At 40.8% G+C, this 14695-nt stretch overlaps 1 protein-coding gene across 1 annotated transcript in view; it reads right to left on the reverse strand.

The window, feature by feature from the left end:
• LOC131398890 (phytanoyl-CoA dioxygenase, peroxisomal-like) overlaps window positions 1–4480 on the reverse strand; it is a 42180-nt gene extending 37700 nt beyond the window's left edge. The window contains exons 1-2 of the mRNA XM_058532817.1: window positions 4307–4480; window positions 1316–1374 (exon numbers count right to left, since the gene is read on the reverse strand). Coding sequence (XP_058388800.1) covers window positions 1316–1374; window positions 4307–4381 — 134 coding nt within the window. The 5' untranslated portion in view covers window positions 4382–4480. The remainder of the gene's footprint in view (window positions 1–1315; window positions 1375–4306) is intronic.
• Between the last annotated feature and the right edge of the window lie 10215 nt (window positions 4481–14695).

The following is a 14695-nucleotide window of genomic DNA, read 5'->3' on the forward strand; positions in this document are numbered from 1 at the left end:
AAGTCCAATTAAAAAATCACAATCTAAACATATGTATCATAAACCTGGGAAATGTTCATACTCTTCCACTCAGCATTTCCATTGGGAGGACTACCCTCAGGACAAAATCTGAAAAACATTTAAAAGCTTTAAGTTCAAAATATTAATTACTGTCACCAAAAAATGTGCATTAATAGAAGAATAATTAACTAAATATATCATATCTACTCAATGGGATATGACTCAGGAATTAAAAATGAAGATCATATAACAGCATGAACATTTATCGTAGGAAAATATGATTACAATTATGTTAAACCAAGACATTATTTGTAAAAAAAAAAAAAAAAGACTGCAAAGAAACACAACAAAAGATATTTTTAACAGTGATTACCCTCATGTAATGAAATTATAGATGATTTTTTGGGTGTGTGTGTGAGGAAGATCAGCCCTGAGCTAACATCCATGACAATCCTCCTCTTTTTGCTGAGGAAGACTGGCCCTGATCTAACATCTATCGTCAATCCTCCTCCATTTTTTTCCCCCTTTATCTCCCCAAAGCCCAGTAGATAGTTGTATGTTATAGTTGCACATCCTGCTAGTTGCTGTATGTGGTACGCCACCTCAGCATGGCCTGACAAGCGGCACGTCGGTCAGTGCCTGGGATCCGAACCTGGGCCGCCAGTAGTGGAGTTCGCACACTTAACCACTAAGCCACGGGGCCGGCCCCCGTAGATGATTTTTAAAAATTCCTTCTATTTCTCTGATTTTAAAACTTTTTCTATAATTAATATGTATGATTTTTTAAAATGGGATACAAATGCAATAAATTTTATGTTCTTCATTGACTAGTTCATGCATTCTCAGAAAAAAATCAAAGTAACAAAATCCAAATAAGTGTACAGAGTACACACCAACTCAAATCATTCAGTCCATTCTTCTAGATGGGAATTGTGACTATAAGAACATTCCATGGAGATCAAGTACTCTCCTTTAAAGGAAATTTGAGACAAACCAAGACGCTACCTAATATATCCATATGGCAAAACTACAGGCTAATTTAAAAGACATATATGATGCATGAATTTAAAAAATCACATTATGCACTTTTTGATATTTTTCCTCCTTTCTGAATTTTAAAACACATATAGAAAACTAAAGTCAGGGTCTTGAAAATGTTCCACGATTGTTATAACTAAAACAAGTCCTGGAAACAGAGGAATGTATAATGAATCTTCATGAGGCAACACGGTATGTTGTATTTTATATCCTAGTTACCACTAGAAAAACCTTTATATACATTGAATGGTTAAAAATTAAAATTAGATCTACTTACTGGAATTGTTGAGGATGGAAACTGGCAGGAGGACCAGTCCCTGAAGTGGGATGAGCTATCTGGGATGTGAATTAAGGCAAATAAATTAAAATTTAGGAGTCAGTCTTCTCCAGAAACAATAGTCTGCCCTGGATTGGCTCTCACAAGGGAAGACAGGTCCCAAATGGACATCAAGCAGACTGCGTACACACATAACCCCTGACAGTTCTGCACTGCCGCTGACATGGCTCCATTTCATTTTCACAGTAGCCTGAGGAGGTGGCTGGAAGCCAAGAGCTTTGTTATCATTCCTGCTGCACAGAGCAGGAAACCTAGTCTTGGAAGGCTCAGCAACTGGTCCAAGGTCACCCAGCAGAAAATTGCTGATCCCAGTCTTGACCCACACTCTTTACTTCATAACTTCCATCTAGTCTATTCCATGTGATTACTTCTTCCACTAACGGGCTGAATGAATAATAGTGGAAAAGTACAATTCTAGAAGTAAGGAGAAAGATGAGCTATTCAAAAGAGGCATGTAATTTAGTGGGAGTCCAGTCCAAAATATAAGAAAAAATTCGGCTGGTCATGAAAAAAAAAGTCTAAAAATAAACAATGACTCCAAGAAAAGTATGATCCACACAGTTGAGTATTCTTACAGAACTAGAAACTCTAGTTTTCTCTTCTACCCAGTAATCACAGATTATTGATTTAGCATGTCGTTGATTCTTTTTTCTTCTCATGTTTTTCATTGTTTCTTTAGCTTAAAGAGTTACTTTCAGAATGTCACTTCTCATCAACACGTTATCAGTTTTTAAATGATGTCTCTATATAATTGGGGATAATATAATAGTCAAGGAGAGAGGCAGCCCAGGAGACAGAGTTACTAGCTACTGTCTGTTTTCCCCAAGGCAGAGAGCTTAATGATCTTTTTCAACTTGTCTCAGCACAATACCGTCACCTGGACATTCCGGATGTTGACCTCACAGTCCAAGCTTCTTTTCTCCTCTCCACCACTCCAGCACTATGGTTTTCATGGTTGATTTTGTTGTTCTTGCAGAATACTTTTAATGATGTGGAAATGTTTACTATATAAAGTTAATAAATGTTTGCTGTGTTTACTATATAAAGTAGTAAATGTTTACTATATAATACTAGTAAACATGAAAAAATGGATACAAAAAGCTGTACAAACAGCATGGTCTTAGTTATGTAATCATGTAGATGCATGCAAGAGAAACACAAAAATATTTTACCAATATTGATCTGTGAGTGGTGCAATATGGGTCATTTTATTTTCTTCTTTATGCTTATCTATATTTAAAAACTGCATTATGTTTTGTGCTTCAAGAATTATTCCTTATGCTAGGACCCACATTTCTTTAGAACCAGTTGAGGCTGGGAAGACGGTCACAAATTTTCCAGTAGTCTATTTAAGCCTAAACCACACACACATTCACTGAAAATCGAGGCAGAGCTGTCCACACCAGAGCCACTGGTCACATCTATTTAAACTGAAATGAATTGAATGAAAACTTCAGTCCGGCAGTGGCACTCCTCATATTTCAGGAGCTCCATAGGCCCTTGTGGCTAGTATCTACTGTATTGGACAGTGCTGGTACAGAAGGTTTCCTCCATCACAGAAAGTTGTACTGGATTGTGCTGTTCTAGAAAATACAGATGAAAAAACTAAGTTCTGACCTCCATACTATTATAACAAGAACCACCAGGATCAGATATCAAATTTAAAAGTAGTAACACCCTGGACCAGGAAACCTTCATTTCTAGTTCTAGTTATATCTAGTCCCAGTGTATGGGTGGCTGCACAACTGAGCAGCTATCAGAAACAACAAGTGAGAACAGACTGCCGGCGGCTGCCCCAGTTGTTTTGATTCCTGAGGTCTGAGATTTACCTGAGAATCTGCATTTCTAACAAGTTCCCAGGTGATGTTGATGGTGCTGGTCTGGTGACAACACTCTGACAACCACTGCTTTAGTTAAACGACCTTGGTCCAGAGTTGTCATCTCTCTCTGCCTCAGTTTCAGATTCCTCACCTGGAAATGAGATTCCCTAATCACCTGGGTTCCCTTTATCAGTCTATGGACGAGATTTAAACTTTCAGTGGTTCTGATATATCACTTCTCAGAATCAGCCAGCAGAGCAATGGTGAAGGTAAAAGAAACAGCTGTATCATCATCTTAGGAGAGATTTCAGGATCCTAAATACAGAACAGAGGCTAACCAGGTCGCTTATGGAAAAATCCCAGGCAGAGTGTCCTACCGAGCATCAAGTCTGCCCTGAAGGAGAAACTTTCTCTGAGCAGCAAAAACAATTCTACAAAGCAGTTTGACTTCCCTGCCACACAGTGTCATCTCTCTGGTCCGACCGGCAGCACACGTTCCCTCGGGATTCACTTCTGAAGGGCAACTGCGGAGGCGGACACAGGGCACCAAGTCCTTTCGCAGAGGCGGTGTCAACTCCCGTGGGGTCCGCAGGCACCCGGGGGCCCCTCACACGGAGCGCCCTTGGAGAAGGGAAGACGGGGGCGCGCATGGAGCCCGGCGCCCCCTGCAGAGCCGGCCCGTGTCCACCCCAGAGGACCCCGCTGCCCGCCCGCCTGCCGTGGCTCCTGCGGGCAGCTCCGCGCTCCGGCGTCCAGCGCGACTGGGCTTTGACATTTCCAGACATTTCTAGGTCTCCTGGCCGCCGCGGAAGTCACATGCGGCCGAGTGCCGAAAATGACACGGTAGCTGAGGGCAGACCCTGCTGGTAAAGACTCCCCACCCTCCGCTCACAAAGCCGGGGAGCAGAGGCCCTAAGAGGACCCGGAGTGTGGAGGGACGCCCCTTCCGCCACACTGGCCAGGTCCCCCTGGGGCCGTGGGGGCCGCCGAACGGGCGTGGCGGCTGTGCGATGCGCCCTGGAGGCCACCACCCCGGCCGGGGTCACCAGGGGCCGGAGACCGAGGCGGCGGCGCCCCTTGCAGCCCGAGCCCCGCGCGGCGCAAAGGATACGGCGGCCCCGGCCGAGCGGCGGCCGAGGTGGCCCCGCAGGACGCGCAGGCGGGCGGCAGCGCGGGCCTGGTCCATGACCGCGGCGAGGACACCAGTGCGCCCCGCCTCGGCCCCACTTAAGCCTGCCGGCCGCCCTGCCTCCAGGCGGCGGGAGGGGCGACCAGCGGACCCGGCCGGCCAAGGGCGCGGGGCTCCCGGGAAGCAGGTCCCGGCTGGTGGGCATCAGGTGACGCCCGGACACGCCCCCTCAGCCCACGCGCACCTGACTCTGGGACTCTGCGGACTTTGTTCCATCACACCCCACTTACCAACCATCACAAAGATCGTCCCTGCGGCAAAGTGCAGGAAACCTGCTGTTGAAGGGCTCAGAAACTGGGTACGACCTTGAGCCGGAACGTGACCCGCAGTCTTAACTGCGTAGTTTCAATTCATTTTATTTCACATGACTGTTTCTTCCACTAAGCTGCTGAAGGAATACAATTTCTAATGTTCAGCCCTAGAAAGTAACACGTGCTGTTCAAAAGAGGCGTTCAGTTTAGTGGGAGTCCAATCTGGAATATTAGAAACAGTTTGGTTGCTCATTTAAAAAAAGTGTATTAGACGTATGATCCCTGAGAAGCCCGATCCAGGGTTTTCAGGAGAAGCACTGCTGTTTCTCAGAGTTTAAAATGAAGTGTCTGGCCATTGACAGGTACAGGAAGGGGAATCACCTTTCTGTTTCTGAGGAAAGCCCTACTGCAACGGGAACAGACTACTAGGCATCTCCTGACGGCCCTCGCCTGATGAGAAGCGGGGACTTCGGAGGGGGTTGAAAAAGAAAGAAACTGGAAATGTGAATTCAGTTCACTGACACTCGAATTATTTAATGATCAGGACCTTTACCCTCACAGGCCCTGAAAGTTATTGGCTTTCCAGACCAATAAGAAATATGAAGGAGATGACACTATCTACAGCTGTATATCAAAGGTCCCCCTAAAATACCTTCATTTTACACATGTGTGAAAATACCTGCCCTCTCCACCATAAGCCATTTATACAAAAGATGTATTCGAGTTTGTGATTATTATAAGAGATGAAGGAAATGCTTCCATTTGTTATCTGCCTTTTACCATTACAGGGATGCTGGGTTTAAGATTTTTCATTGAAGAGCCCCTGGGGAATTCAAACAATAATTTCTCCTTAAGTAATGAGGTCATTTGATGAATGGTGCTAGTTTTTTAAAATAGGAATTTGGATTATTTGGAAATTCCCTAAGTAGACATCTTTAGTAGCTCTGTTATTAAAATTTAAAAAAAATTTAGAACTATTGAAACAACTTTAATGGAATGTAAACGTTCTCACAAGAATGACAATTTCTTTGTCCTTCAGTGTTTAGTATTTATTCATTTCTAATTGAAGTTGGAATTTTGAATATTACTTCAAAATTATCTTTTCTTTCTTCTTCAAGCAATGTTCTTGGTTTACCCAAATATTGAAAGTAACCTTGAAGACAAATGTTGAAACACAACAATTTTCATATCATCTAAGGAAGATTTTTCCCCAACTGTAATTAGAAGTTAAAGAAAATTATTTTTTAATAATAGTCATATTTGACCAGCTGAGGAAAAATAATATGACCCAAGAAAACCTTGGATTAAATTCTTCAAGTGTTGTGGACACTTAAGAAATCTTCATTATATGAATGAGAAATTGTAATTAATTCCGGATTCAAAAATGCCATTCCCTTCTGAGCACAGGTATGACTGTAGGCCAGGTAATTTGGTAGAAAGTTTTAGGTTCACTAATATACTCATGCACCAAACAGAAGCAAGCAGATTTGCCATAAACCAGCAGCTCTGCCCATTCTTGGCTTCCTCATCTACTATAGAAGGAGTGCTCCCAGCAAAAGCCAGACCTCTCCTTGAGCGTTAACTCCCATCCTGTCTTGACTATTCTAGAATCTTGTTCCAGTGATTCTCCTCTCCTTCTCCATCTTTGTTGGATCTTTTCCTCCATCAACATACGAGCGTGCTGATATTTCCTCTATCTTATAAAAGCCCCCCATTGACACCACTTCTCCTTCCAGTTATCCCTCACAAATTTCTCCATCTTTTTGCAGCAAATCTTGAAAAGATTGTATAAATTCACTGTCTCCAATTTTTCTTGTCTCATTTTCCTAGGAAGCCAGTCAAACGTTTTCCCTCATCATTTCTCTGGAACTGCTCCTGTTAACTTCACCCCAGTGATCACCATGTGGAACATCCAATTCTCGTTTCAAAACTTGTTGGAGCCTGAGCAGCCTTGGAGCCAGTGAAACATGAAATGACCTCACTGCCTGCTTCTTCTCAGCTTCCGTGCTGGTTCTTCCTCCTCCTCTGGGCTCCTAATTCAGTCCTTGGACATCTCTTTTTTATAAATTTTTCCTGTGATCTCCTCCAGTCTCATGGCTTTAAGTTCCTTGTGTAAACTGATGATCCCCAAATTTATACCTCTATTGGACTCGCCAATAAATCCCAGACTTTGTGTATCCAACTGCCTATTTCACATCATCACTCGGATTTCTGACAGACGTGTCCGAATAGAATTCCTGTTCTCCCATGCAATAGATCATGCCCCCTCCCAAAAAAGATATATCTACTTCCTAACCCCCGGAAAGGGGGAATGTGACCCTGTTTGGTAAAAGGGTCTTGGCAGATATGATTCAGCTAAGGCTCTCAAGATGAGCTCGTCCTGAATTTTATAGGTGAACCCTAAACCAATGAAAAATCTTTCCAGGTGACTTTGACATAGCTCTACCCTCACTCCCATCCTGTTGAGAACCACAGATCTCTGGTATTTTGTGGTAAAGGTGGAGTAGACAGGAAGGAAATAAGAAAAAAGATCATGCACACACTCCACTCATTTTCATTCCTTTAGATTTGAATTAAAATTTCAGAACCTGTTCTGTAAAGATCATGGTTATTTCTTATGAAAATAATTTAAGAAAAACAGGATAAAGATATTTCTAGGGGCACAAATATAATTAAAGTATATTGTAGGTATAAGACAAATTTCTATAAAATAATTTCCAGACAGAGGTAAGCTTATTTTCTCCAATCCCATTTCTGACATCAGCCATAATTAAAACAAGTCTGAAGAATTGAGATGATGTGTGGTGCAAAGAGATTTTTAATCTTTCAGCATGAACTAGACTAAAAGATATGTATATATTTGTATGAATCCAGAGAAATGTCAAGGGGACCAGGGTACATTATCCAGCCTGACATGAAGATAAGCCAAGCAACAAACCTTTAGACACTTCTTGAGTACCTCCTTTGGGCAGGGATGTCTAAAATGTACAGGGAAAAATAGGGGTGCAAGTAACCATTCGTGTTAGCAAAGAGTTCACAGTCTAGTTGGAGAGAAAGATGGTAAATACCTGTCAAGGGCTTAGCTATTTGCAGGGGGAATTTTTCAACAGGAAGTGAGTGTGGCCAGAGGAGAGGGAGAGAGGTGGAACCAGAGACACTGTTGGGGGAAGAGGAGTTTCTGTGGGAATGCTAAATTGCCCAAGAATGAAGAAAGAAAGAGACCTCTCAGTCTCCCTGGAAATTTCATGCTTCCATGGTCCTTCATGTACGTTCCATTTTGGTGTTAATCATATTCATGTATATATTTAAATAAATATAATAAATGAATAAATGTATTTAAAGATTTTATTTATTTTTATTTGTTCCCCCCAAAGACCCAGTAGATAGTTGTATGTCATAGCTGTACATCCTTCTAGATGCTGTATGTGGGACGCGGCCTCAGCATGGCCGGAGAAGCGGTGCGTCAGTGTGCGCCCGGGATCTGAACCCAGGCCGCCAGCAGCGGAGCGCGTGCGCTTAACCGCTAAGCCACGGGGCCGGCCCTGAATAAATGTATTTAAATGGTCTGATGTTTCGTGATGGAATATAGTATACATGTGTTGTAGAAAAACTGAGGATACGGAAAGAATTTTAAAACTAAAATTAACTCATGATCCTGCTCTCCAGGAGAAAACCACTGCTGAAGTTTCATGTAGTTTTCTCTTTCCATGTGTAGTTGGAATATATACATATATATTTTATAAAATTCATATCTTTTTCACCTTATATTATAATAGAAGCATTTTACCATCAGTAAGTATTATCCAAAAACATGATTTCCTAGGATGTAGAGTTACAGATTATTTCATTTCACTTTATTTTTATCCCCAGCTTTATTGAGGTATAATTAACAAATATAATTGTATATATTTAAAGAATACAGTGGGATGGCTTGATATGTATATTGTAAAATGGTGACCACAATCAAGTAATCAACAGTCACCATCTCACATAGTTATCTTTTTACATGTGAGGCAAGAATGCTTAAGATCTACTCTCTTAGCAAATTTCAAGTATACATTAACTGTTGTCAACGTGCTGTACATTAGATCAACAGAAGTTATTCATCTTATAAATGAAGCTTTGTGCCTTTGACCAACACAGGCCCATTTCCCCCACCACCCCAGCCCCTGGCAACCACCATTATGTTCTTGAGTTACAGATGAGTTAAAAAATTTTTATTGTATATTTCAATCATTTGACAGTAATCATGAGCACTGATGAAAAAAGAAAAAGCTGGACTTTATCCATTTCATTTTCCTTGTCATTTAGGTAGGTTAACAAAAATACTTCATATTGCTGCTTTACTTTGCCAGTCTAGTGAGATTGAACACATTTTTATATATCCATTGGTATTTGCATTTCTGTGAATTGCCTGTTGATTTCTGTATTACAGTAAGTTAACCAATACCATAGTAACAAGGAAACCCTGAAATCCTCATGGCTCAACAAAATAAAAGTTTACCTTCAATACGTCACAGTTAATGTGAGTTGGGTGACTGTCCTTCACAAAGCGATTCAGGGGTCCACATGTCCAAATGGATCCTGTGTAGTGCTGCCACCCCAAACCTGTGACCCTTGAGGACACCAGTAAAAGCAAAGTGAAAGTAGTGGTGGCCCTGACAGAATTCAAGAGACTGGTGCAAAGGCTCAACCTCTGAGAACTGGGAATGGAGTTAGAGGGTAAAACCGTGGGTGTCTAGAAGCTGATGGGTCAGAGAGAAATACTATGAACCAGAGGAGGGAAAGGTCCTCACAAGATGTGTCATGTCCAGAATTTCCCTGCTGTTTCATGATTCAAGTATTTGTTGATTAAATATCTCTCTAAAATATCACTACAATCTGCTAGCTTATTCTTGCCCCCTAGTAAAACAGACTAAGCCACAATCTGCTTGGAGGCGCAGGCTTGCTGTGTGCAAGGTGCTGGGCAGCAGGTGGTGGAGACCTCTTCCTCCCTGCGGGCCCCACCTGGCAGGACGACATAAGCAATTGTTGTGAATAGATTTGACTAGCACTGTGTCTGAGCCAACACTTGTTGCCTAGAACAGAAATGAGCTCTGGTTGACTGCCATGGAGGGCTATGTAAATAGCTACTTTAGGAAATCTTCAGATCTTATTAGCTAGGGTCAAGCCCCCATTTATCAATAATGACCCTAAATGTAAATGGACTGAACTCTCCAATCAAAAGACACAGAGTGGTGGAGTGGATTAAAAAACAAGACCCAACAATATGCTGCCTCAAGGAACTACATCTCAGCTCTAAAGACAAAAACAGGCTCAGAGTGAAAGGATGGAAGACAATACTCCAAGCTAATGACAAACAAAAGAAAGCAGGTGTCGCCATACTTATATCAGACAAAGTTGACTTCAGGATAAAACAGGTAATGAGAGTAAAGAGGGGCAATATATAATGATAAAAGGGACACTCCACCAAGAAGACATATCACTTTTAAATATAGATGCACCCAATACAGGAACACCAAGGTACTTAAAGCAACTATTAACAAACCTAAATGGAGATGTTAACAACAACACAATAATAGTAGGGGATCTTAACGCTTAACTCTCATAAATGGACAGATCATCCAGACAGAAAATAAATAAGGAAATAATGGACCTAAATGAAAAACTAGATGAGAGGGACTTAATAGACATATACAGAGCACTCCATCCAAGCACAGCAGATTGCACATTCTTCTCAAGCGTGCATGCAACATTCTCAAGAATAGACCATATGTTGGGAAAGAAGGCATGCTTATATAAATTTAAGAAGATTGAAATCATAACAAGCATCTTTTCAGACCATAATGCCATGAAGTTAGAAATCAACTACAAGGAAAAAACTGGGAATGTGACAAAGCTGTGGAGACTCAACAACATGCTACTAAACGACCAATGGATCATTGATGAAATTAAAGGAGAAATCAAAGCATATCTGGAGACAAGTGAAGAGGAGGAGAGAGAAATCAAGATGGTGGCATAGGCGGACTCTGTACTTACCACCTCCCGCAGACACAGCCAATTTATAACTACTGTTGGAAAAATTACTCCTGAGACAGAACTGGAGACAAGTGAAAAGGAACATACACCGTATCAACTCATATGGGATGTGGCAAAAGTGGTCCTGAGAGGGAAACTCATAGCAATATAGGCCCACCTTAACAAACAAGAAAAAGCCCAAATAAGCAACCTCAAGCTACACTTAACGGAATGAGAAAAAGAAGAACAAACAAAGCCCAAAGTCAGCAGAAGGAGTGAAATAATAAAAATCAGAGCAGAAATAAATGAAATTGAAATTAAAAAAACAGTAGAAAGGATCAATGAAACAAAGAGCTGGCTCTTTGAGAAGATAAACAAAACTGACAAACCCTTAGCCAGACTCACCAAGAAAAAAAGAGAGACGACTGAAATAAATAAAATTAGAAATGAAAAAGGAGAAATTACAACAGATACCACAGAAATACAAAAGATTGTAAGAGAATACTATGAAAAACTATATGCCAACAAATTGGACAATCTAGAAGAAATGGATAAATTCCTAGACTCATACAACCTCCCAAAACTGAATCAAGAAGAAATAAAGAACCTGAATAGACCAATCAAAAGTAAAGAGATTGAGACAGTAATCAAAAACCTCCCCAAAAATAAAAGTCCAGGACCAGATGGCTTCTCTGGAGATTTTTACCAAACCTTCAAAGAAGACTCAGCACCTATCCTTCTCAAACTATTCCAAAAAACAGAAGAGGTCGGAACACTTCCCAACACATTGTATGAGGCCAACATCACCCGGATACCAAAGGCAGCCAAAGCAACACTAAGAAGGAAAACTACAGACTACTATCCCTGATGAACATAGATGCAAAAATCCTCAACAAAATATTGGCAAACCGAATATGGCAATACATTAAAAAGATCATACACCATCATCAAGTGGGATTTATACGAGGGACACAGGGATGGTTCAACATCCACAAATCAATGACTGTGATACACCACATTAACAAAATGAGGAAAAAAAAACATATGATCATCTCAATAGATGCAGAGAAGGCTTTTGACAAGATCCAACATCCATTTATGATAAAAATTCTCAAGAAAATGGGTATAGAAGGAAAGAACCTTAACATAGTAAAGGCCATATATGACAAACACACAGCCAGCATCATACTCAATGGGGAAAAACTGAAAGCCATCCCTCTGAAAACAGGGACAAGACAAGGGTGCCCACTCTCGCCACTCTTATTCAACACAGTACTGGAGGTTCTGGCCAGAGCAATTAGGCAAGCAAAAGGAATAAACGGAATCCAAATAGACAATGAAGAAGTGAAACTCTTCATAGGATGAAAAAATCCTATATATAGAAAACCCTAAAGAATCCACTGGAAAACTGTTAGAAATAATCAACAACTACAGCCAAGTGGCAGGGTACAAAATCAATTTACAGAAATCAGTTGCATTTCTTTATACCAACAATGAACTAACAGAAGAGAACTGAAGAAGACAATCCCATCTACAAATGCAACAAAAAGAATAAAATATCTAGGAGTAAATTTAACCAAGGAAGTGAAAGACCTATACAATGAAAACTATAAGACATTATTGAGTGAAATCAATGATGACATAAAGAAATGGAAAAAGATTCCATGCACTTGGACTGGAAGAATAAACATAGTTAAAATGTTCATACTACCTAAAGCAATCTACAGATTCAGTGCAATCCCAATCAGAATCCCAAGGACATTCTTCACAGAAATAGAACAAAGTATACTAACATTCATACGGGGTAACAAAAGACCCCATATAGCTAAAGCAATCCTGAAAAAGAAGAACAAGGCTGGAGGCATCACAATCCCTGACTTCAAAACATACTAGAAAGCCATAGTAATTAAAACAGCATGGTATTGGTACAAAAACAGACACACAGATCAATGGAACAGAATTGAAAGTCCAGAAATAAAACCTCATATCTATGGGCAGCTACTCTTTGACAAAGGAGCTAAGGACAAACAGTGGAGAAAGGAAGGTCTCTTCAATAAATGGTGCTGGGAAAACTGGACAGCCACTTGCAAAAGAATGAAAGTAAATGCAATCCCTGTCAAGTTCCCACAACATTTTTCACAGAAATAGAGCAAAGAATCCTAAAACTTATATGGCACAACAAAAGACCCAGAATAGCTAGGAATCCCGAGAAAAAAGAACAAAGCTGGAGGTATCACACTCCCTGATTTCAAAATATACTACAAAGCTATAGTAACCAAAACAGCATGGTACTGGCACAAAAACAGACACACAGATCAACGGAATAGAATCAAAAGCACAGAAATAAACCCTCATATCTATGGACAGCTAATCTTTGAAAAAGGAGCCAAGTACATACAATGGAGAATGGAAAGTCTCTTGAACAAATGGTGGTGGGAAAACTGGACAGCCACATGCAAAAAAATGAACGTAGACCATTACCTTACACCATACACAAAAAGTAACTCCAAATGGATTAAAGACTTGAATGTAAGACCTGAAACTATGAAACTTCTAGAAGAAAACATAGGCAGTACGCTCTTCGACATTGGTCTTAGCAACATATTTTCAAGCACCACGTCTGACACGGCAAGAGAAACAATAGAAAAAATAAACAAATGGGACTACATCAAACTAAAACGCTTCTGCACAGCAAAGGAAACCTTCAACGAAACGAAAAGACAACCTAACAGTTGGGAGAAGATATTTTCAAACCATACATCTGATAAGGGGTTAATGTCCAAAATAAATAAAGAACTCATGCATCTCAACAACAAAAAAACTAATAACCCAATTAAAAAATGGGCAGAAGACCTGAACAGACATTTCTCCAAAGAAGATATACAGATGGCCAACAGGCAAGTGAAAAGATGTTCAACATCATTAACTATCAGTGAAATGCAAATCAAAACCACACCAAGATATCACCTTACACCCATTAGAATGGCTATAATCATCACGACGAAGAGCAACAAATGCTGGAGAGGTTGTGGAGAAATGGGAACCCTAATCCACTGCTGGTGGGAATGCAAACTGGTGCAGCCTCTATGGAAAATAGTATGGAGAGACCTCAAAAAATTAAAAATAGAAATACCTTATGATCCAGCTATCCCACTACTGGGTATCTACACAACGAACCTGAAATCAACAATCCGAAGAGGCTTATGCACCCCTATGTTCATCGCAGCATTATTCACTGTAGCCAAGACACGGAAGCAACCCAAGCGTCCCTTGACTGATGATTGGATAAGGAAGATGTGGTATATATATACCATGGAATACTACTCAGCCATAAAAATGACAAATCATTTCATTTGCAACAACATGGATGGACCTGGAGAGTATTATGTTAAGTGAAATAAGCCAGAAAGAGAAAGACAAACAGTGAATGATTATGTTAAGTGAAATAAGCCAGAAAGAGAAAGACAAACAGTGAATGATTATCACTCATATGTGGAAGATAAACCAACACATAGACAGATAGAACTGTTTGGTGGTTACCAGGGGTTACGGTGTTGGAGGGTGGGCACAAGGGATGGAGGGATGCACTTACATGGTGACTGACAAACAATAATGTACAACAAAAATTTCACAATAAAAAAAATACCCATGCCTAGACTCGAAGCCTAGGAAACCTGAATACGTCATCTGGGGTGGGCCTGATCATCAGTAATTAAAGCAGCTCCACAGAAGACTCTGAGGTGCAGCCAGAGATGAGGAGCACAAAGCCCTGCCCGTACATCGGCCCTGTAGAAGGGCTTATTGTTCTCTGGTAGGCCTGTCCCAGACTTTCCAGAGGACCACCCAACTTCACGTCTTAAAAAATATCTCTTTTCTAGAAATAAACTCCAAGAGGGCAACTGAACTGTTGGTTCAGTGTCTTCCTAGAGGATGCTGTCACCCGGTGGGCCAAATAATAAAACAAAATCCATTGCCTTTTTTTCACTGTTACATTAACCAAAGATGCACCTAATCCTGTGGCACCTTCTGAGTTGCGAATTAT

This window comes from Diceros bicornis, chromosome 36, assembly GCF_020826845.1.
Source record: "Diceros bicornis minor isolate mBicDic1 chromosome 36, mDicBic1.mat.cur, whole genome shotgun sequence".
NCBI classification, from domain to species: domain Eukaryota; kingdom Metazoa; phylum Chordata; class Mammalia; order Perissodactyla; family Rhinocerotidae; genus Diceros; species Diceros bicornis.